The 23,775-nt window shown below is 41.4% G+C and overlaps 1 protein-coding gene and 1 pseudogene across 1 annotated transcript in view; both read left to right on the top strand.

Annotated features, from left to right (window-relative positions):
• Positions 1 to 11,882, top strand: part of LOC122112644 (phospholipid-transporting ATPase IB-like) — a 112,018-nt gene extending 100,136 nt beyond the window's left edge. The window contains exons 32-36 of the mRNA XM_042685505.1: positions 363 to 470; positions 3,069 to 3,157; positions 6,349 to 6,447; positions 9,658 to 9,740; positions 11,722 to 11,882. Coding sequence (XP_042541439.1) covers positions 363 to 470; positions 3,069 to 3,157; positions 6,349 to 6,447; positions 9,658 to 9,740; positions 11,722 to 11,882 — 540 coding nt within the window. The remainder of the gene's footprint in view (positions 1 to 362; positions 471 to 3,068; positions 3,158 to 6,348; positions 6,448 to 9,657; positions 9,741 to 11,721) is intronic.
• Positions 11,883 to 13,039: 1,157 nt separating this feature from the next.
• On the top strand, positions 13,040 to 13,347 carry LOC122112735 (annotated as a pseudogene).
• The last annotated feature ends 10,428 nt before the right edge of the window (positions 13,348 to 23,775 follow it).

Here is a 23,775-nt window from a genome sequence, read left to right as displayed (position 1 = left end):
GGACTAGCTGGGGAGGAGGATCAGTGAGAGGAGAGAGAGGGGAAAGGTGAAGTGTGTGTGTGTGTGTGTGTGTGTGTGTGTGTGTGTGTACTGCAGCTTGAACTCAGGGCCTTATGCTCTCACTTGGCTTTTTCTCTACCACTGGAACCATACCTCCACTCCTGGCTTTTTGCTGGTTAATTGGAGGTAAGAGTCTCCTGGATTTGTCTGTGCAGATTGGTTTCAAAGTATGACCTCACATTTCAGCCTCCTGAGTTAGTGCTGTGAGCCACTGGCACCCAACTAAAATATAATATGTAAGAAAAGATTTTCTTTTAAATAGAGACTATTAAAGTGTTTCTCTGTTCCTCTTCTTTCTACAGTTCAGCCATGTGGCAATTTGGGGAAGCATGGTCATCTGGCTGGTGTTTTATACCATTTACTCTTCCTTATGGCCTGTCATACGTATTGCTCCAGAAATGAAAGGACAGGTTAGTTTTACCAAGTATTAGTGTTTTTATATTCTTCAGGAAAATCAAGTTTCATTAACAATAAAAGTTGGTGTCACCTATTTTCACAGTTGAGGAAGAAAAGATAAAAATTAACCAGGTGCCAGTGACTCACACTTATAATCCTAGCTACTCAGGAGGCTGAAATCTGCAAATGACAGTTCAAAGCCAGCTCAAACAGGAAAGTCCATGACACTCTTATCTCCAATGAACCACTAAAAAACGGCAAGTGGATGTAGCTCAAGTGATAAAGCAACAGCCTTAGACAAAAAAGCTAAGGAAAAACAAGAGTCCCTGAGTTCAAGCTCCAGAACCGCACAAATAAAAAAAGAAAAGAAAGAAAGAGAGTGGGTGATGGGCATCCTTCTTCAACTGTGACTAAATAGCTGATGTTGAAACAACCTGACAAAAGAGTGGTAGAAACCGAACACTCATTTCAAGCCATCAGCAAGAAATCAATAGACATAATACTTAAAGTCTACAAGTCTTCAAAGGGAAATTTTTAGTATGATGTATCAATCATCTATAGAGAATATTCTCAGATCAACCATTTTGTCTTCTGTTAGGAAATTCAAAAAAAAAATGAAGAGCATCTGAAACCCAAATTTAGAAAGACAAAGGAAATTATAATTCTGGCACTGGAAAAAATGACTTAAATAAAAATAGCTAATCATCTGGTAATATCTAGCAAAACAGTGTCTTATCAGGATAATTTTAAGCTTATATACATGTATTAGAAAAGATCCTGGAAAAAAACCAATGGCTTATTTTATCCAGCTCAAAAAGCTATATAATGAATAATCAAACTGCTAAGTACCAGTGGCTCATGCCTGTAATCCTAGCTTCTCAGGAGGCTGAGATTTTAGGATTGCAGTTCAAAGTCAGCTCAGGCAGGAAAAGTCTGTGAGACTCTTATCTCCAGTTAACCACCAGAAAACCAGAAGTGGTGGTGTAGCTCAAAGTAGTAGAGTGCTAAGCCTTGAGCACAAAAGCTTAGAGACAATGCCCAGGCCCCACGTTCAAGACCCACAACTGACAAAAAAAGGAAAAAAAAGAATAATCATCTAGGCACCAGTGGCTCATGCCTATAATCTTAGCTACTCAGGAGGCTGAGATCTGAGGATCATGGTTCAAAGCCTGCCCAGGCAGGAAAGTCTATGAGACTCTTATCTCCAATTAACTACCAGAAAACTGAAAGTGGTGCTGTGGCTCAAGTGGTAGAGCACTCACCTTGAGCTGAAGAGCTGAGGGACAGCACCCAGGCCTGGAGTTTAAGTCCCATGACCAACCAAAAAAAAAAAAAAAGAAGAAGAATCAAGCCTAAGAAAACTAGAAAAAGGAAACAATGAAGCTAAAAAGTGGAAATTTAGTACTATGAACTCAAACCTCAGTTCATAAATAATGAGGGTTTTGGAGAAAAGGAGGCATAAAGTTTTATTAATTTTGTGAAGCAAAGTAAGGACCATCCGATATCTCAAGACAAAAAGTACAGTCCTAAACTGGGTGGCAGCAACTCATGCCCATAATCCTAGCTACTCAGGAGGCTGAGATCTAAGGGTTGCGGTTTGAAGCCAGCCTGAGCAGGAAAGTTTATGAGACTATCTCCCATTAACCAGCAAAATGCTGGAAGTGGAGGTGTGACTCAAGTGATAGAGCACCAGCCTTGAACAAAATGCTCAAGGACAGCACTCAGGCCTAGAGTTCAAGCCCCAGGGCCAGTACCGAGAAAAAAAAAAGTCCAGTCCTGCTCCCATCAGGGAAGATGAATTTGTCGAGAAAAGCTCCTGAGCATGGACTTTGTGGATGTACCTGCTCACTTTTGCCAGATGGTGGCCTGTACATTTTCTGGTGTCCTTGTGTTAAATATCCAGATATTCCTTGCTGTCCAGAATGTTCCTCCATTCACATGGTCAGCAAAGAGAGACAGGGGCATTATAATCTCACCTGGAGCTGTACATGACATAAAATGGTTACGATGTAGCTCAACATTCTTGGGTTTCCTCACATGGTGGAGTGGGGGTGGGGAGGGAAATAGGACAAGGAGAATAAAAAGAATAAGGGACATTCTTTTAAAATTACACAACTCAAAGCAGGCTAGCTAGTAAAATGAGATATTGAGCTACAACTGATTGTTGTGAGTATGTAGGATTTGTTTCTCTTCAAGGGATAATTAGGATAAGAAATGGGAAACAATTTCACAACTGAGAAAAATCAACAAAAGATCAGAATTGAGTCTTTGAAAAGTTTAAATAAAATTGGTAAGCCCCTAACAAAATGATTAAGAAAGAAAAAAAGAGAAAACACTATCACCAGAATAGGAACTTTCCTATTTGGGCTAACTTCAAACTGCAATCCTCAGATCTCAGCCCCCTGAGGAGCTAGGATTATAGGCGTGAACCACCAGCGCCCATCTTCCATCTGTTTTTTGTGCATCTGTACAGTTCAAGTTGTCTATAATTGCCTATTTTTCTTTCCCAAATCACCAGTTGTTGTGGGAAGGAGGAAATGGTTGCACAAATACTCAATACTGGTGAACTGAAGCATTGTTCTTTAATTTTCTTTATTTCTATTTCTTTGCAGGCCAACGTGACACTGATATGTCCATATTTCTGGCTGGGCCTTTTCATAGTCCCTGTTATATGCTTGATTCCAAACGTATTTTGGAAATCGTAAGTTGAAAACTGAAGTGGTAATTAAGACATAGATCTTCATGTTTACCCTTTTCCAGTTGTATGTACATCTTTCAAAGTAAACTGAGTGCCATTTTGTGAATATCGAATGATATGGCCCTCAGCTTTTCTTTTAGAGAGAAAAAATATTTAGAACTCAAACACATGGAAGAGTGCATAGAATGTCTTGTTCATGATTGTTTTTCCTGAAAGCAATTGCACCCCTCCACTCTTTTTTTTTTTTTTGTCAGTCGTGGGGCTTGAACTCTGGGCCTGGGCGCTGTCCCTCAGCTCTTCATCTCAAGGCAAATGCTCTTCCACCTGAGCCACAGTGCCACTTCCAGTTTTCTGGTAGTTAATTTGAGATAAGATTCTCCATGGACTTTCCTGCCCGGGCTGGCTTTGAACCATGATCCTCAGATCTCAGCCTCCTGAGCAGCTGGGATGACAGGCGTGAGCCACCCCGGCACTCGGCTGCACCCCTCCACTCTTTAGAAGTGTGACCTGCATCACTTTTATCTGTATTAAAGGAGCCAGACTGGATGCCAGAGGGTCACAGATTAAAAACTAAGAAATAAAGCTGGTCACCAGTGGCTCACACCTGTAATCCTAGCTTCTTAGCGGGCTTAGAACTGGAAGATGGTGAGCCCAGGAAGAAAAACATAGGCAAGACTCTGCCTCAGTTAACCAAAAAGATGGGGTTTCCAGCATAGTTCAAATAGTAAGCACCAGCTTTAAGCAAGCAAATTGATCAAGTGCAAGTTCCTGAGTTCAAGCCCAGTACTGTAATAAAAGGAAGGAATAGAGGGAGGGAGAGAAAAAATGGAGGAAAAAGGGAAGGAATACAAAGACAGCAACAGAAGGGATATGCTCAATAGAAAAGTGTCCTTCACTCTTTCAAAAAAATTTGGAGTAAGAATCTATCAAAAATAGTTTCCCCTAAGTACTTAAATATTATTAGATTAGAGAATCTCAAGTTTTTTAACCAACTGCAAGGAAAACCATAAACCTATTTTTTGCGTGCAGTACTGGGGCTTGAACTCAGAGCCTTGGCTCTTATAAGCATGGCTTTTTCACTCAGGGATAGTAATTTGGTGCTCTACCATTTGAGCCACACCTCCACTTCTGGCTTTTTTTATGGTTATTGGAGATAAGAATCTCACAGATTTTCCTGACAGGACTGGGTTCAAACTGAAGTACTCAGATCTTAAAATAAGAGCCTCAGATATTAAAACGAGGTATTATAAAACCTTGACATCCTTATTATTAAGGCTAAAGTTTCAAGAAGTGATAAGGTTTTAAAAACAGAAGCAATTCATTTAGAGTATGAATTATTATATGTGTTCTATTTCATGAACATCAGAGCTTTAGCAGTGGTGGAGAGCATCAGGCCCAGGGGTCACATCAGGCCATCGAAATGATTTAGTACATGAGAAGACAGACATTACGTTTCTCCTATGCTTCTCATCAGCTTCCTGAGACTGCTTGCACTAATCATTTTGTATGGCTCGCAGATGATGCTGTAAATATCAAATGGCCCTTGGAAGAGAAAGGCTCCTCACCCTGCAAGCATGGTACATTGAAACTAACTGATGAATGGCGCAAGCTTTAGACTGGAAGAGGCAATTTCAGTTTTTGCTTTTCCTTATTGAATTCTTCCTCCTCCTCCTCCTCCTCCTCCTCCTCGTCCTCCTCCTCGTCCTCCTCCTCCTCCTCCTCCTCCTCCTCGTCCTCCTCCTCGTCCTCCTCCTCCTCCTCCTCCTCCTCGTCCTCCTTTTTCTTCTTCTGTTGCCAGTCCTGGGGCTTGAACTCTGGGCCTGGGCATTGTCCCTGAGCTCCTTTGTGCTCAAAGTTAGATCTCTTGAGCCACAGCTCTACTTCTGGTTTTCTGGTGGTTAATTGGAGCTAAGAGTCTAGTGGACTATCCTGCCCCAACTGGCTTTAAACTACAATCCTCAGCCTCCTAGGTAGCTAGGATTACAGGTGTGAGCACCTGGTTCTTATCTAATTCTTAAATGTATTCTACCATTTGTAGAGCCTAGATCTTTCCCACTGTTTTGCCCCCAAATATATCAGATTTATTTCCCTCTTCATTTCTTCTTGATGTCTCCTATTCTCCTAATCCTCCCTCTCCCTCTATATGTGTATATGTGTGTGTGTGAGAGAGAGAGACAGACAGTGAGACAGAGAGACAGAGAGAGACAAACAGAAACAGAGAGACAGAGACAGAGACATAGGTAGAGCAGGAGGTAGGGGAAGAAGGAGAGAAAGAGAGAGAAGTTGCTTGATAAAGTCTTTATTTTGGTATTAATTTGTAAACCAAAGATAGCAGTGGATAATGGAATGAAAGTACTAATATGGTTGTACTCTATGATCCTGAGCGTAGACATGAGGTTCTGGGCAGAGATGGGTAGATGCATAATTATTACACTCTGCAGTAGCTTCATTGATTCCCACTTCTCCAGTGTCTCCCCTTCTGGGTGATGCGGTGAGCAAGGGCCAGGCTGCAAGTGTCAGAGATACACTGAAAAGTGTGAACCCAAAATATGAATCTCAAAATATGAACCTAGGAGTTGATGTTGGAGAGGGACAGCTCCTCTCTTTGCTCTACAATGCAAACAAATTTTTTGACAAAAGGGAAGGATTATGGGTTCCAGTCCCATAATCCATATTGGAATGTAAGTATCAGTTCCCAGGGATGAACTAAACCACATGTCTCTTGAGGATAATGCCTGCACTATCACTGGTTCCAGGTCTCATCTCTTCTTGAAATGTAAACATTTCTATTCCCAAATAAAAATACTATTTGGTTACTATTGCCATTGAAGGGACCCACAAAGTGGCTCATACCTGTAATTGCAATCACTCAGGAAACAGTGATCATTAGGATCGAAGTTTAAGTCTACTCCTGGCAAAAATTTACTGAGATCCCCATCTCAACAAATAAGCTAAGTGTGGTTGGCATGTGTCTGTGATCCCAGCTACACAGGAGGGCGTAGGTAGGAGGACTGCAATCCTATGCCAGATCTGCGGAAAAATGCAAGACCCTACCTGAAAGTAACTAAAGTAAGAAAGGGTAGCGTTAACTCTCCCAGCCTAGCAAAGATGGTCAAACTGTGAGCCCAAACCCCACTACCACAAAACAAACTAAGCTCATATGTTATATCGTTTTCTATTCCCACATGCTATAGGCTTAAAAATACCCACAACAAAAGTCTTCTAGAAGAAATTCGGGAGCTGGAAAGCAGACAAATTACAGGAGCTGATGTATCTCAGGTGTTTAGGAAGAGGTAAGTCTTTTCTCTTCACCCTGGTTTCGATGAAGATCGCTTACTCCTTGTTCTTTCTCCCACCTTCTCCTCGCCAGAACTTGCGGGCTTTCCCAGGTTCCGTCAGCGCTTGACAAACAGGCACAGTCCCCTTCATGTTGCCCCTCAGTGCAGTCTCCTCCCCTGCACAGGATGCACAAAACTCAGCAACAGATGTATGTTAAGTGAATTTTAGAATGGAAAAAAAAAATGAGTCCATCATGATAGAAACTTCAGATTTCAACCAGAAAGTTGAAAGAGAAAGATTACAAATATAAAATAAATCCATCAAAATCTAGATTTGAGAGATGGAGACACAGTAATTACATTTGTGAGGACTTATAGCACTGAACTTGTGTGTGTGTGTGTATCTGTCTGTCTGTCTGTCTGTCTGTATGTGCATGCACGTGAACCAGTTTTGAAGCTTGAACTCAGGTCCTTGTGCTCTCACTTGGCTTTGTTTGCACTCTTTTCACACATTTTGGTGGTGGTGGTGGTGGTTGTGGGGCTTGAACTCGGCCTGGGCACTGTCCCTGAGCTCTTCAACTCAAGGCTCTACCACTTGAGTTACAGCGCCACTTCCGGTTTTCTATTGGTTTATTGGAGACAAGTGTCTCACAGACTTTCCTGCCTGGGCTGGCTTTGAACTGCCATCCTCAGATTTCAGTCTCCTGAGTAGCTAGGATTACAGGTGTGAGCCTGCACTCTAAAATTTGAGCCACAGCTCCACTTCTGGACTTTTGTTGATTAATTGGACATATGAGTCTCATGGACTTTTCTGCCTGCCTGGCTTTGAAGCTTGATCTCCAGATCTCAGCCTCCTGAGTAGGAAGGATTATAGGTGTGAACCAGTTACCAGAGGCATTTTAAAAAATTATTTATTGTTATTGTAAAGGTGACACACACAGAGGTTAGGGTTATATAAGTCAAGTAAAGAGTACATTTCTTTTTGAACAATGTCACCCCTTCCTCTCCCAGTTTTTCCTTTCTGTCCTCATCCACGAGTTGCATGGTTCATTTTCAGCGTAGTGTCTAGTGAGTACCACTTCTCACCTTTGTAGCATCATTTCTGTGCCTCCCCTTATTCTCTCACAAACAAAAGAAAGGAAAACAAAAACCACAGCAAAGAAGAAATAAAAAAAGTCATTTCTATTTCCTGGAGTTGATCCATGCATTTTTATAATACACCAAGTTAACTTCCATGTAAGAAGCCACAACCAAAGTCAAAACACAATATACACATACAAAAAGAAAGCTTGCATAAACAGAAGAACAATCTACTAAACAGATCAAGTGTTTGAATGTTTGGGTAGTTTCTAGAAATCAGCAAGAAAAAGGCCATCAAACAATAAAATAGTAGCAAAGGAAATACATTTGGCCCTCAAACTTAGAATATTTTCCACTTTTGTCAAAATAAGAAGTGAAAATGATAAGCACATGAAAAGAAACAAATTTCATACATCAGAGTTGGCAACCCCTAGTGAGTGACGTTGTGGGGAGAAAGAGTTCCGGCACCAGACGTGACAGCACATGTCTGTAATCCCAGCCACTCAGAAAGCAGAGACAGGAGGATTATGGTTAGATTGGCTAGTCTGGGTAAAAGTTACCAGAGAGCCTATCTGAGAAACAAACTTGGAGCCACAGGACTGGGTTGTGTGGCTCAAATAGTCGGGCACGAGCCAAGGTCCTCAGTTAAGTTTCTAATAACAACATATATACATATATATGTATGTATTATATATTGTATATATTACATAGTTCATATGTAATGTCTTAGGTATTTTACTTTGTTATTATATTATATGGCTGCTGTTTTTAATCCTGGTTTGAATTAAGAATAAATTCTCAACTGGGCCTCGTGCCTCCTAGCTACTCGGGAGGCTGAAATCTGAAGATTGCAGTTCAAAGCCAGCCAAGAAAGGAAAGTTGGCGACACTCTTACCTCAGTTAACCATCAAAAAGCTGGAAGTGGAGGTGTGGCTCAAGTAGTAAAGCACTAGCTTGAGCAAAAGAAGTTCAGGGATACTGACCAAGCCCTGAGTTCAAGTCCTAAGACTAGCGCGCACGCGCGCACACACACACACACACACACACACACACACACACACGCACACACGCACACACACACACATGCACACACACACACACACACACACACACACAAACTCATTCTTGCTTCCCTTCCAGGCCCTTCCTGAGGCCTGGTGACACACAGAAAGAAAACATGTCAGGCCAGATTAAATGAGTATTTTTTGTCACATCTTTTAGTTTATAGGAGAAAAGAAAAAAACAAAACAAACTTCCCTAATTCCCCTCCCTTGGAGGGGCAAGGTCAGGAAATGACCTGAGTGTTTAGCATTTCGAAAGTCCTACACTTGATTTTCACAACAAGTTTCAGGGGCTCCAGGAGGAAATCCTCCCAATGTCTTCACTGACCCTTCTTGACATCTTTCCATTCACAAAGGAAGTTGGGACAGAGCTTTTAAAGATATAAAATCTTTAAGGTGTTCTGGGAAGCCAGAGGGTTAGCAAGGCATTTACAATTCAGAAAGGAACAGAAAGTTGTATTGAATCCAAGCTACTCAGGAGGCTGAGATCTAAAGCTGTCCGAAGACACCCAGGGCAGAAAAGTGTGTGGGATTCTTATCTCCAACTAAATAGCTAAAAGCCAGAAATGGAGATATGGCCCATGAAGGAGAACACCAACCTTGAGAGAAAAAGCTAAGGAATAGTACCCAGGCCCTGAGTTTAAGTCCCAGTACTATCATAAAAGCCAAACCAAGTCAAAACAAAAAATACAATGAAGGGCTGGGAAGGTGGCTCAGTGGTAGAGCGCTTGCCTTGCATGCCTGAGGCCCTGGGTTCCATTCCTCAGCACCACATAAGCAAAAAGAAAAAAAAAGCCGGAAGTGGTACTGTGGCTCAAGTGGTAGAGCGCTAGCCTTGAGCTGAAGAGCTGAGGGACAGCACCCAGGCCCAGAGTTCAGGCCCCACGACTGGACCCCCCCCCCCAAAAAAAATACAATGAAATGTTCAAAGCAAAACAGTATTTTAAAAGCAATACTTTGTTGAGACTGAAGATCATTCTATATTCAATACACAAGCAGTCAGTCCCCAGTATGAGAGAGAGTTTAATTTCTTTGAAATCTGTTTGAATGAACTAATGCCAGGCTGTATTTGATTGACTTTCAGGACAACACTAGGAAGTTTACAAATTTTACCCCGTCCTTGTGAGGTCAGTCTCCGGAACAATTCTGTGGATATACACGCCCCGCGTAAGTAATGCACTGTTACGTAGGTTGTGACATAGAAACTCCAGCTGCTTACAAGAATGACAATTGGGTCATTTCATTTGGGGCCATTAGGCTACATGAAATAAGCCTGTGGTCCCATTTATATGTGGTATTTAAAGCAGTCACAGTCATCAAGGCAGACAGTGGCTGGTGGGGATATGTTTTATGGATAGAGACTTCCAGTTTTGCAAGAATAAAAGAATTTTGGAAATGGAAGTGAACATAGTTAAGGCCAGCAAGCGGTGCATTCAAAAGTGATTACCATGGTATGCTAATTACAGTTATGAAAGATAAATGAAACTATTGTAACGCTAGTGTGTGTGTGTGTGTGTGTGTGTGTGTGTGTGTGTGTGTGTGTACAGATACCAGGGCTTGACCTCAGTCCCTTAGCTTTTTCACTCAGCTTGGTGCTCTACCACTTGAGCCACAGTTCCACTTCCAGGTTATATATGTATTATGTATTTATTTTGGTAATTAATTGTGGATAAGAATCACATGGACTTCCCTGCTGGTTTCAAACTTCAGTCCTCACAACTCAGGCTCCCAAGTAACTAGGATTACAGGTGTGAGCCACCAGTGCCTGGCTGACTATCTTTTTTTTTTTTTTTTAATAGGGAAAGAAGTCATTTAGGTTTGAGGAAGTAGTGTTTGTTCTAAAGAGTACAAATTGAAAAAATTTATTCCTAGTTTCTCCTTCCTAAATCACGCAACCCATACACATAAATCTTACTGTCTTCAAAATTCGGACAGATTTGTATTATACTGTTTTAAAGGTAAACACGGTGTTAGCTCCAAATTATTTTTACCCAAGAAATCTTGCATACTTTTTTTGGTTCTATCTAAAGTGTGTGTGTGTGTGTTGGTGTAGGGGCTTGAACTCGGGGCTGGAGCTCTTAATTGGTTTTTTTGCTCCAGACTGGCACTCTGCTATGTGAGCTTTTTTCCTGGCTGGGTGGAGATAGAGTATCACGGAAAAGCCAAGGCTGGCTTCAAAGTACAGCCCTCAGATCTCAGCCTCCTGAGTAGCCAAGATTACAGGCATCAGCCACAGGCTTACATCTTTTCATTTTCCTTTAATAACAAATGTATCTAAAAGCACCTGGTGGGAGGCTTAGGCCTTTCCTAACCTATTTGGCAACAGTAAAGCCAAATTCTGTATGAGGAAAAGAAACAAGCCAAACAAAAAGATAGTCACTATAAAAGAACCATTGATCTTTATCAGGTGTGAGACCAAACTCTCCCCTTTGTTCAAGGTGCTCATAGAAAGTTGTCAAATTTTTTAATGTCTAGATTCTCTTACTACCTATTTTTTTCTATGCTTCCAATGTACATACATACTTCTTTGGATGAGTCAGTGCTTCTCTGTTGGACACACATATACACACACACACACACACACACACACACACACACACTTCCTTCTTTAGCCTGTCCTGTGTCCACCACTTCACTTCTTTCCCTCCTCCTAGAGTCAGTCGAGAAGAGGAAAGGATGAACCAGACAAGAAAAAAGCAGAGCAAACATTTCAATGATCTGTTAACATTTAAATGGAAATAAGAAGGCACAAAGGTTTGAAGCCAGCCAGGGAAGGAAAGTCCATGAGACTCTTTATCTCTAATTAGCCACCAAAAAGCCAGAAGTGGAGCTATGGCTCAATAGTAGCATGCTAGCCTTGAGCCCTGAGTTCAAGCCCCAGGACCAACACAAAAAACACCCAAACCAAACAACTCCCCTTCCCCCACATACACTGTTACTTCCAGTGTCCCCCAACCCCTTACATATTAATCTGTGAACCCAGAATAGTTATTGTTTGAAGAGTTCCCTAAGTAGTTCTAATACCACCAGGTTTACACTACTCCATTCCTAGCATGCCTGCCTCCCATCTTTCCTTGCTGGCCATCACAGAGATTCCCCAGCCCAGCCTCTAGCACCCCTAACATGGTCTCTTGTCTTTGCTCTTCAGATGGGTACGCATTTTCTCAAACAGAACAGTCTGTGATCACTCAGGAAGAGCTGGTCCGTTGCTATAACACCTCTCTAATAGAATCCAAGACTTCTCAGAAGACTTCATCCTTGGTTGATGAAGATTCGGATCAAGTCTCCAAAGCTCATGTTTTCCACTGAGTGTGGAGAGAGCAGCCCTTTTGTGTGAGGCTCAGACCAGCCGCTTCACTGGGTCACAGGAATAAAATAACAAGAGGACCCTCTTTTGCTTTTAGTTTTTTTTTTTTCTTTCCTCGGTGTGTGATGTAATTCCATTCAGCCTGAATATAATATTTCAAACCCACGTCAGTGTTAGAATTTTGGTACAAGTTGTTTTGGGGAAAGGAAAACAAAAAGATGTCATGGGGTCTAATAAAGTTAGGGAAAGGGCCGTTCAAGAACTTGGTGTTTTCAAGACTCCAGATGAAGTGGATGACGCAATACAAGTAGGATGTCAGCTACACTGAAGCCAGAAAGGGAAGATAAGACCCTGGCTCACCTGCCCCTGTCCTTCCTAACCCATCCCGGACATGAATGCCAGGCATGTGCACTTCCTTCACTGCTCACATCTGTAGGCCAGGGCCATGCCATGAGCTCCTCTTACTCTTGCTCACAGGAGCCATGAATGGAATGGAGGGATGCTGCTTCATTCCCTTGGCACTCTTCCCTCCTGTTGTCCAGGCTGTCCTGACCTACTCCAGCTTCCCAAACTATCTCATCTTGTAATAGCACATTGATTTCCTGGCTGGGCTCCTATACTACTGGCTATCCAGGAATGCTGAGGTCTGAGCAACCAGACTGGAAATCAGTCCAGGCAGACAAGTCTATAGTCCCTGCTACATGAGTAGTAGAACTGGAAAGATCACTATGGAAGGCCCACCTTCTCCTCCACTCGAAAAGTGATAGGAAGACTGTATCTCAAAAAGCAAACAGATAAGCCAGGTCTGGTGGCCTACTTCTGTAACCCCAGCTATCCAGGAGGCAAAGGTAGGAGGATCAGAGACTCGTAAAAGTGAAAAAGGATTGGGGGGTATTGGTCAAGTGGTACTGTGCCACTTGCAAAAACAACTATTTCTTTATTAACAAAGGAGGGAAAGGGGGAAGGCAATTACAAACCACAGGAAACCTGTGAAGAAAGTGAAGGTGTGAATAAGAAGGTAATAAGTGTCTGATATTCATGGTATATATACAAAAAGATAATGAATTTGTCCTTGAAGATGTTTTGGTTAGCATCAAAACCAGTCCATAGCGTGTTCTTGGGCTAGAGTGGCTTTCTTCATTGAAAGAACGAATTTAAAATGGGTGATGTTGAGAAAGGCAAGATTTTTGTCTAGAAGTGTGCCCAGTGCTACACTGTTGGAAAGGGAGGCTAACACAAGACTGGATCTACTCTTTGTGGTCTGTGTTTGGCTAGAAGACAGGTCAAACAGCTGCACTCTCTTACACAGATGCCCACAACAAAGGCATCACCTAGGGAGACAATGCTCTGATGGAGTCTGGAGAATACTCAAAAGCACATCCCTGGAACAAAATGATCTTTGCTGGCATTAAGATGGGAGAAAGGGAAGATTTAATAGCATATTGCAAACACATTACAAATGAGTAATAGCTACTGCTTTTTTTATTTATTGCAAAACAAATGTCTCATGGCTTTAAAAATGTGTACCATATTTTAATGGCTCTCTAACATCAAAATTTACATCATAAATGGCTGACAGAATATTTTTGTTGGACTGTTCGGATTTAAGTAAAACTAGCTGTGGTTAAGTGAATATGAGCTTTTTTAAAAATAGTAAAATCAGCTCAGTAAATACTATCATTATTTTCCCTCTCTGTGATATAATTGGACTTAGTAATAATGTTCAATTTTTCAAAAAGATAAAGAATAATAACACCTCCAAATCTATCAAAGATTGCTTTTGTGTTCAGGTTTATATAACCGGTTATGAAAACATGTTGAAATACTGGGGGAAATCACTTCACTGTCTCAGAACCAAGCAAATTCACCTGTGTTTTAATTTATACTCATTAACCAGTTAAGGGCAATGGTTGGAGATGAAGAAGCAGTGTTTATATTTTTGGTCTCGACTATGCCAAATTAATAAGAATACTCTATATCTGACATCTGCCTTTTACTTGTTGAAAGACATTTTAGTATGGTGTATGTATAAATGTCAAAGAATATTTAACACTTCTCACATTTTATAATTGATTTGTAAGTTCAGATGCTTTTTAAAATGAGTGTGATAAGATACAATAGCAACCTAGACTTTATTTTTGACTTCTTTACTAAGAACACTAACTTATCATTCAGGATTGTCTTTAAGCAGCTTTTCAGAAGAACACAATTGTGGAACTAAAGTGTGTGTGATTGATGGTGCTTTTTGCCAACTTCTTAGAGAAAAAGATTCAAGTAGAGAAAATACTTTGTAAATTATGTGGCATTAAGATTTAAGGCAATTAAAGACAATAATTCCATATAAAAGATGTTGTGGGCCAGGCACCTGTGGCTCATGCCTGTAATCCTAGCTACTCAGGAGGCTGAGATCTGAGGATCATGGCTCAAAGCCAGCCCGGGGAAGGAAAGTCTGTGAAACTCTTATCGCCAATAAACCACCAGAAAACTGGAAGTGGTACTATAGCTCAAGTAATAGAGCGCTAGCCTGGAGCTGAAGAGCTGAGGGACAGCATTCAGGCCCAGAGTTCAAGGCCCATGACCGACAAAAAAAAAAAAAAAAAAAAAAAGATGTTGTGGTTAGACTAGAAAAGATACAAATTCAATAAAATTGAGCATAGAAAAACTATAGAGAAGACAATGAAATTTAGTCTACTAGGTTAAGCAGAGGTCGTATACTATAAAAATAATGTATTATATGTTGTTTTTCCATTTATAAGAAGACATGAATTAATCAGAATAAAATATTAACAGGCTTAAAAATGGAAAACCAAGAAAAGTCAATAGACTAGGAGAATAAAATGAGGTAAGAATTCATAAGACATAAACTCTAAACGATGAAAGAGACCCAGAGGTTTAAGACATAATTTAAAAGCCAGGTTGTGGCTCACACCTATCATTTCAGCTAGCTACTCAAGAGGCTAAGATCTGAAGATTGTAGTTCTAAGCCAGCCCAGGGAAGGAAAGACAGGGAAACTTTTATCTCTAATTAACCAGCAGCAAAAATTTGGAAGTGGAGCTGTGGCTCAAGTGGTAGAGTAGTAGGCTTCAACACCAAGGCTGAGGGACAGCACTCATGGTTTGTGTTCAAGCCCCAGGATATTCTCTCTCCCTCCCCCCCCCTCTTCACATACACACACACACACACACACACACACACACACACACACACATAAAGTTATGACAAAGGCTAAAAATGTGTTTGATCATTACTTTCCTAGCATGTAACAGGGCCTAGGATCTTATCTCTACCATCACAGAATAGGTACATCAACAAAATGAAAGTTTTCCTTAAAAAATTAAGTGTGACAATAATAGAATACTTTAAAAAAAAAGAACACACTTATTAACTTGTTTCCAATGGCTCATGTCAGGATTTCATGAGCTAGTATTGGAATCCTAGATACTCTCAAAAGGCTGAGATATGAGGATCATGATTTGAAGCCTGCCTAGGCAGAAAAGTCCATGAGACATCCCCAATGAACTATCAAAAAGCTAGAAGTGGAACGGGGGCTCAAGTGGTAAAGCCCTAACTTTGAGTAAACCAGCCAACCAACCAACCAAGAAAACCCCTAAGGGTCAGTGTCAGGTTCTGAGTTCAAGCTCCGAGTTCAAGCTCCAATAGCTGCACAAAAAATATAATTATCACAAACTGCGATAAGAAAGATGAGGTGGCAAACAAGTGAATGTTTTCAAGAGAGATGGGCCGCAATAAGCCCAGGGATCAGTCTTACACTACCCTCTCTGAACTTTGTGAGAAATGGAGCCCCACTCATCCCAGCAAATAGCACACAGTTTATTACTTGTTTGGAGTGGACAGTTCCTTCAATAGCCTCCTCATCCCCATGTGTTAGTACACATATGCATGCCCTAGTAGAATCTCCTCCCAGAAGGATGGGATGTCACTCACAAGATAAAATTATGTGACTCCAATTTTCCATGGTTCTCTGGATATTTCCCCAGGTTTGGTCTGGGATATATCACTCATTTTGTTTAAGCCACAGTTTCTACCACACTTAGATATTTAATTATTATCATGGAGAAAGTCTGTCATCAATAAGGGTTGGAATTGAAATTCAGTTACTGTGAATTGTTCTAGGTTAAGGAAAAGTCTACAAGAATCTCTGGAATGACTGAAAACTTTTGGAACACTACAATCCAGAGAAATGGACACCAGGGGGCAGTAGAGACTTTCCTTCTCTGCTCCAGCCCTGTTGCCTGCATTGTGAAGTCATGGCATACTTCCAATGCCAGACTTCTGTAGCTTTTCCAGGGTCATAGCTGTATTTAGAGTTCATCCGCCTCTCCACTTCCCCCACCCCATACCAGTTGGTATAGTTTTCTATTGTGAGTCTTGATTTTCCTCCTGCACTCAGTAAACATCGCACTGACTCTAAAATAAAACATCTGGTGGGCCAATAGAATAGTATTTGATTCACAGATTTGAATTATGGGCCGTGAATCTAATTCTTTTTCTTTTGTTTTTTCTTCTGCTGTTTGTGAGTTTTTGTGCTGGCACTGGAGCTTAACTTAGGGCCTGGGCACTGTCTTTAGCTTTTTTGCTCAAGGCTGGTGCTTTATCACTTGAGCCACACACTTCCATTTCTGGCTTTTTGGTGTTAATTGGAGACAAGAATCATGTGGACCTCACTGCCAGGGCTGGCTTCAAACCATAGCCCTCAGATCTCAGACTCCTAAATAGCTAGGATACAATTTTAAGCCACCAGCACATGGCTTCTTGTCCCACTTTTAATTTTTGTTTGTGCTTTTTAGACTAAATTCCACCATGTTTCAGAAGCTTCTAATACAACTGGTAAGGGCAAATATATACAAACCATTTTCTTGTTTGATTTTGCTTTTCTGACTATCCTGGTACATGTGTGTTCTAGTGTATGAATCGGATCTGAGGTAGAGTGGAGCCACTTCCAATTTCCCCAGCCATTCAGCTTCCTCTTCCTCCCATGGGCCTGCCAGTGAAGTGGAATTCTCAGCTTTTTCCATCTGACTCTGGTCTCAGCTGTCTTGCCTATGACAGACACACCTTGTCCCTGTCCTTCTTTTAATGATTTCAGAAGGTGTCTTCACACATACGTCCATTGATTTAAGCCCTCTGGTCATATCTACAAGCTCCTTCTCCCATCCTTTATTAGCTCCATTTTACAGCTGCCCTCACCTCAAGGCCAAAGCCAGCAAACACCAGGCTTTCTGGATTCCTGTGCTTTCATATTTGATTTATTATTAATTTTCCTCCTCTTCCTTACCATAATTAAGATAGAGTAAATCTTTTATAAACGAGGGCAGGGAGTTAAAATTCACTTACCACCATAGCAGTTGTTCTGGGTTATGGAAAAATCTATAGGGATCCTTTCTCTGAATGATTCAAAACCTTTGGAACATTGCAATCCAGAGCAATGGACACCAGGGGGCAGTGGAGCCTTTCCGCCTCCTCTCAGCCCCCTTGCCTACATTGTGAAGACAAGGCACACGTACTCCCAATGCTAGATGTGCATAGCTTTCCCATGTGTAATAGTTGTATTTGTTTTTGGATATTTTGTATTCTATTGTGAATCTTGATTTTCTTCCTGCATTCTGTAAACATCTCATTGGCTCTGCATCAGCTGAAAATAAAGCATCTGTACTGATGGAATAACATTTCTCTTGCTTATTTCATGTAACTTTGTCCCAGAGGCATTGTCTCCTTTGCTAAGCTGTATCTTTCCATTTGAGAATATTAAGATGTGTTCATCCTAATGTATCAGCTGAATTTCACAGCTTTAACCTAGTAAGTATCATTGGAATGATAATGTTGACATATGATTTATTGTATAATGAGTGGTTATAAATGATAAATATTTATTGCATGATCCTTATTGTAACATAAAAATAAATTTATAACTATAATGATTAATTTTATTAATGTAAAAGTACAAGTATAATTAATATAATATTATTATCTTTATAGTTATTTTAATAGGGTTATGTTTATATTTGTAAAATACTATATTATTGTATTTTATCTTATACATGTTTTGTATATGTGAAATATAATTCTATAATATATGTAGTATATTATGATAGTTACATATAATTATGTAATATATAGTATAATGTAAAATATAATATATAACATAACATATAATATATAATCACATATCATATATGCTATTATATATAAATATGTTTTAATAATGCATACAATTTTAATAATAATTACTCTTTCTATTCTTTCTTGATTCCCTTGGAAGTTTCAAAAGAACTTGACTAGATGGTTTCATTTTCCAGGGATCTAACTGCAGTAAGTTTATCCTGTCTAAAGTGTCTACCTACTTAGGTTGGATAGATATCACCTGTTTGGGGTGAGCTAGTGCTTACTGTGCAACTAGCAGGAAACAAACGACAGACTCCCACTGGAGTTCTCTGGGAGGAAGCCTCTCCACTCCTCGTGCCATCGGTGAACTAGCGCCATGGTGCCTCCAGTTGAGGTTCTGTGCGTGGTTTCAAGTGGAGGAGGTGGCATGAAACTTGAGAAGATGAGAAGGCCTCCAATCACCTGTCTTATCCCCTGCCTCCTACGCCCCGACAGAATAGAAATCAGAAAACACCCTTCACTCCAAAACAGTCATACAACAGAAAGTCCCTCTTCTTTTCCTCTTCTACCCAGCCCCCGGCTTCTCCTTTATCCCCCAAAGAGGGCACTTTCCAGAGAACCCCGTGTGTCCTTCCTTCCCACATCCACCTATGCATTAAAATGGAAAGGCTTCTCTGGGTCTTCATTTCTGAAGCATGTTAGGTCACCTTTGATTAAATATGTTAGTTACATATTTATAAGATGATTTCTTTGTTGCTTTGTATGTCCCTCCCCCACGGTATAAGCCCTGCTTTCACTGTATTTGATGTTGGTATAATTTGTGGAGGGGAAGGGGAAAAACAAACTGTTTAAATAGGGGTACAGGTGGACCCATTGCAACAATGAGATGTACAAGTCATTATGTCCAAAACGAACTTTACAACTTTGGGGGGGGGGGAGGATGGGAAGGGATGGGAAGGGGAAACAAAGAAGGAGGCAGCAATGCTTGATAAGAAATGTACTCATTATCTTGCCTATGTAATTGTAACCCCTCTGTATGGTATTTTCACAATCAAAAATTTTAAAAAAATGTTTGTTATGCTTTTTCCTTACTGCTCTGATTTTTGTCATTGGATGCCATGTGTCACAATAGGACAGAAAGGAAAATGGCTAGATCTTTTTGGGTGATCACCCCTTGCGCGCTCCCCATATCCTACTTAAATCCCATTTGTCTCCTTCCTGTTGACATTGCCTTTGTATGTTTTTCTCTGCAGTGTTTAGCAGAAGGTCTGCCCTACAGGATGTGGTCAGTGTGTATGTGCAGGGTCAAGGTAAAATGCACTTGTGGGACGTGATACCAAACAACCAGGCTGAGTGTCCATAGGCTATAGATGATGGGCACGCTTCCACTAAATTCATTCTTAGGGAGAGCAATGAACTTGGAGGGAAAAAGAAAATCCAGACTTGAGTCAGTACAAGAATCTGCCCTGTCTGTTCTATAAGGAATTTTTAGTTTCTCACCACCATTTAACAGAAGTGTTGCACATTACAAACAGATCATCCTGGCCAAGCAGTCAGCAAAGAAGCATACCTCCCAACTCTACAGTCCTAAGTGCCGGAAAGACTGATTTCAGAACAGTCTTTGGAACAATGAAGCTTTGTTCAGGCTATTTGCACAACAACAACAAAAAAAGACTATAGATGCATTGTATTCATGAAGTGGTGTTTGAATTGAAATGCCTTTACACAGCTATATAAAGATCATTTAAAATTAAAAAGTAAGTCAGGCACCAGTGGCTCACGCCTGTAATCCTAACTACTCAGGAGGCTGAGATCTGAGGATTGCAGTTCAAAGCCAGCCCAGGCAGGAAAGTCCGTGAGACTCTTATCTCCAATTAACCACCAAAAAGCTGGAATCGGAGATGCAGCTCTGATCAAAAAAGCTCAGGGACAGTTATCTACGCCCTGAGTTCAAGATACACACACACACACACACACACACACACACACACACACACACACACACACACACTGAAATATCACACTGCTTTGCACATTTCTTCTTTCATTTGTGCAAGCTCTCGGACTTAACCCTCCCTCCCCCCCTCCTCCATACATAACGCACATAGTCTTTTCCCCTAGCCAGTCTCTTTTCTTGTCCGGTTTCAAAATAGCAACTCCAGGTGTTGGGAGAGACACTCTTCAGGGATTTTCAAGCCACTAATCAATTTCACAGCTGCAGGCAAAGCACTTTGCTGGGGAATATTTTGCACATGACATATGTACAAAGTACTTTGACCTCATCGGGGCGGCCAGAGGCCTGAAGGAGTAGGCGAGCTGCTGGCCAGCCTCCAGCACGCCAAGGAGAGGGAGGGGGCCCTGGGCAGAGCCAGCTGGGTTGCTAGCTACCCTACACCATTCTGTCTGTGATGACCATGGAGCGGCTCAGGGGTGGGACCTGTACTCTCCATGCTGCCCAAGGTGGTGGGTTTGATCTGTAGCACCACAATGACATTCTTTTCCAAATCCATGAAGTGCTATAAGCTTGATATTTTTAAGAACATTTTTCTCTACTATTAACAGATTTCTCCAGCCAACCCACTGTTGACTGTGACTGGTAGGGAAGGTATCCTTTTTAAGGTAAATATTCTACTCTTCTCCCTTGTCTTTTTTATTCTGTGTGGATCAAAGAGGATCTCCCATGGCCTTACTATGGAAAGATTTAGGTTTTCCTCCTTGTGAAATCCTAAATGACAAGATTCAGATGATAGTTTTGAAGCAACCATAAAAATTTGAAGAATTTCCAAGTATTTTTGCTTAAGAAAAATAGAATTAGGGCTGGGAAGGTGGCTCAGTGGTAGAGCACTTGCCTTGCATGCTCAAGGCCCTGGGTTCGATTCCTCAGCACCACATAAGCAAAAAGAAAAAAGCCGGAAGTGGCGCTGTGGCTCAAGTGGTAGAGCACTAAGCCTTGAGCTGAAGAGCTGAGGGACAGCGCCCAGGCCCAGAGATCAGGCCCCACTACCGGACCCAAAAAAAAAAAAAAAAGAAAGAAAAATAGAATTAAAAAAAAAAAGAAAGCTTAAATGCAATGTTACTTTGTAAGTGTGCGCTGGTACTGGTGCTTGAACGCAGGTCTCACACTCTCCCTCCTGCGTTTTCACACTTTCACACTCAAAGCTGGCACTCTACCACTTGTCTTGTTTTATGTTTTTGTTTTGTTTTGTTTCCGGTCATGGGGCTTGAACTCTGGGCCTGCGCGCTGTGCCTCAGCTCTTCAGCTCAAGGCTAGTGCTCTACCACTTGAGCCACAGCGCCACTTCCAGTTTTCTGTTGGTTTATTGGAGATAAAAGTCTCATAGACTTTCTGGCCGGGCTGGCTTTGAACCATGATCCTCAGATCTCAGCCTCTTGAGTATCTGCTAGGATTACAGGCGTGAGCCACCACACCTGGCTACTCTACCACTTGTCACATCTCCATTTCCAACCTTTTGATGGTTAATTGGGGTATATTCAGGAGTATCTTCAGGTTGAGAGCTGAGGATCAGTGTTTGAAGCTAGTCTGGGAAAGAAATCCTGTGAGACTTTTATCTCTGAATAACCACCAAAAGGCTGGAAATAGAGCTGTGGTACAAGTGATAGGATGCTAGTCTTGAGGGAAAGAAAAAAAAGCTCAGAGACAGTGAACATTTTGGGGGGGGGGTTCCAGTTGTGGGGCCTGAACTCTGGACCTAGGCGCTGTCCCTCATCTCTTCAGCTCAAGGCTAGCGCTCTACCACTTGAACCACAATGCCACTTCCGGCTTTTTTTTCTTTTTGCTTATGTTGGGCTGAGGAATCGAACCCAGGGCCTCATGCATGCAAGGCAAGCGCTCTACCACTGAGCCACCTTCCCAGCCCGACAGTGAACTTTTTTGAACTCAGACGCTTGAGTTTAAGCAACAAAAAGTTACTACAGTTAAAAAATTGGTGTCTCACAATTGCTGTTTTGGTTCTGGAATAAGAACATATAAAATTTCACTGAGCATGTGAATCTCTTCTACAGGATGATTTTACTACCTACAATCTTCACGTTGAGACTGCTTATTCTGAATTCATTCAGAAAGAAGATATGGAAGATATAAAGATTCATTATCCCAGGTGCCAGTGGCTCATGCCTATAATCCTAGATACTCAAGAGGCTGAGATTTGTAGGGTTGCAGTTTGAGGCCTGTTAGCTAGAAAATGTCACTGGAGTCCACCCCAAAATAACCATCCAAAAGCAGAGACAGAGGTGTGGCTCAAGTGGTAGAACACCAGCCTAGCAAGAATGAGGTCCTAAGCTCAAAGCCCTCTACTGTCTACCTGTCTATCCATCTGCCATCAAGAAGCTCAGACCTCAAGGTGGTGACCTGGGGAAAAATTGCCTAATATTTAAAGTAAAAACATGATAATATGATTATTCTAACTGTTCCCTGTGCTCAGCTCCCAGCTTTCAGTCCCATGGCTTCCTCCCTGACCTCACTGCCTGGCTGTGAAAGCCTGGACTCCCAAGTTGGCATTCTAGAAGCACACATCCCTCTTTTTCTTTTTTTTTAATCTCTCTCTTCTTTTCTCTTCCTTCCTTCCTTCCTTCCTTCCTCTCTCCCTCCCTCCCTTCCTTTCTTTCTTTCTTTCTTTCTTTCTTTCTTTCTTTCTTTCTTTCTTTCTTTCTTTCTTTCTTTCTTTCTTTCTTTCTTTCCCGGGAACTATCTTCCTCTCTCCCTTCCTCCCTCTTTCCCTCCTTTCCTTTCCTTTCTTTTCCTTCCCTCCCTAACTTCCTTCCTTCTTTCCTTCTTTCCTGCCTTCCTTCCTTCCTTCCTTTCTTTCTTTTTTCCTTTTCTTCCTTTCTCTTTCTTCTTTTGATACTTGGGCTTAAACTAAAGCACTGGACACTATCCCTTAGCTTTTTCATACAAGGCTGGCACTATATCATTTGAGCCACAGCTCCACTTCCAGCTTTTTGCCTGGTTAATTAGAGGTAAAATTCCTATGTCATTTCTGCCCAGACTGGCTTCAAAACTTAACTCTCAAATCTCAGCCTCCTAGATAGCTGAAATTACAGGTGTGAACCATTGACACCTGGTTTTCCTTAACTTAAAAAAAAATGCCAGTAGTGGGGCTTGAACTTTGGGCCTAGGTGCTGAAGCCACCAGCACCCGGCTTTATTCTTCAATGCCATTCTTAGAGCCCAAAGTTTGGTTTGGTGGTGGGTGCAGAGTAAACTAAGCCGTTAGAAGTGGGTTAGCCAAGGAATGACTTAACAAGCATATGATTTACATTTGACAATGTTAAATAAATGCCAATTGTGTTTAATTTCACAATCAGCTACAGACTCAGTAAAGGAATATTTTCCCTCTAGAAAGTGGGTGAGGGCCTCTGGGCCTTATTCCAAGGTCGAGTCAGGCCATGTCTGGATGCTCCAAGGGAAGTAGGAGATCTGATTTTCCTTTGCTGTTACTTTTCTGCGTGGGAATAAGGGGAAAGCATATCTTATTGGTCAGTAGGTTCTAGCTCCTGAACACACGCAAGTAGCCATGCTGACATGTAGGTGTCACATGTACATGGCAGTCCCCAGTCCTTTGTGTGCTTGTTTGCGCATGCCTTATTTAGCAGTTTGCTGATCCTGGTGCAAGAGCATGTAGAGCTGTTCTTTGTGACTCTTCTTCTTCTTGCAACTTTCCCCCTAAAGTTTGAAATTATTTGCAAGTAAAAAAGTAAAATCAAAATAAAAACAGATTTCCTAGTGTGCTTGGGTCGTCCAGACAGGTTATG

This window comes from Dipodomys spectabilis, unplaced genomic scaffold, assembly GCF_019054845.1.
Source record: "Dipodomys spectabilis isolate Male_0828 unplaced genomic scaffold, ASM1905484v1 ptg000095l, whole genome shotgun sequence".
NCBI classification, from domain to species: Eukaryota; Metazoa; Chordata; class Mammalia; order Rodentia; family Heteromyidae; genus Dipodomys; species Dipodomys spectabilis.
The sequence above is the reverse complement of the archived record's forward strand: the minus strand, read 5'-3'. Positions and strand labels throughout refer to the sequence as shown.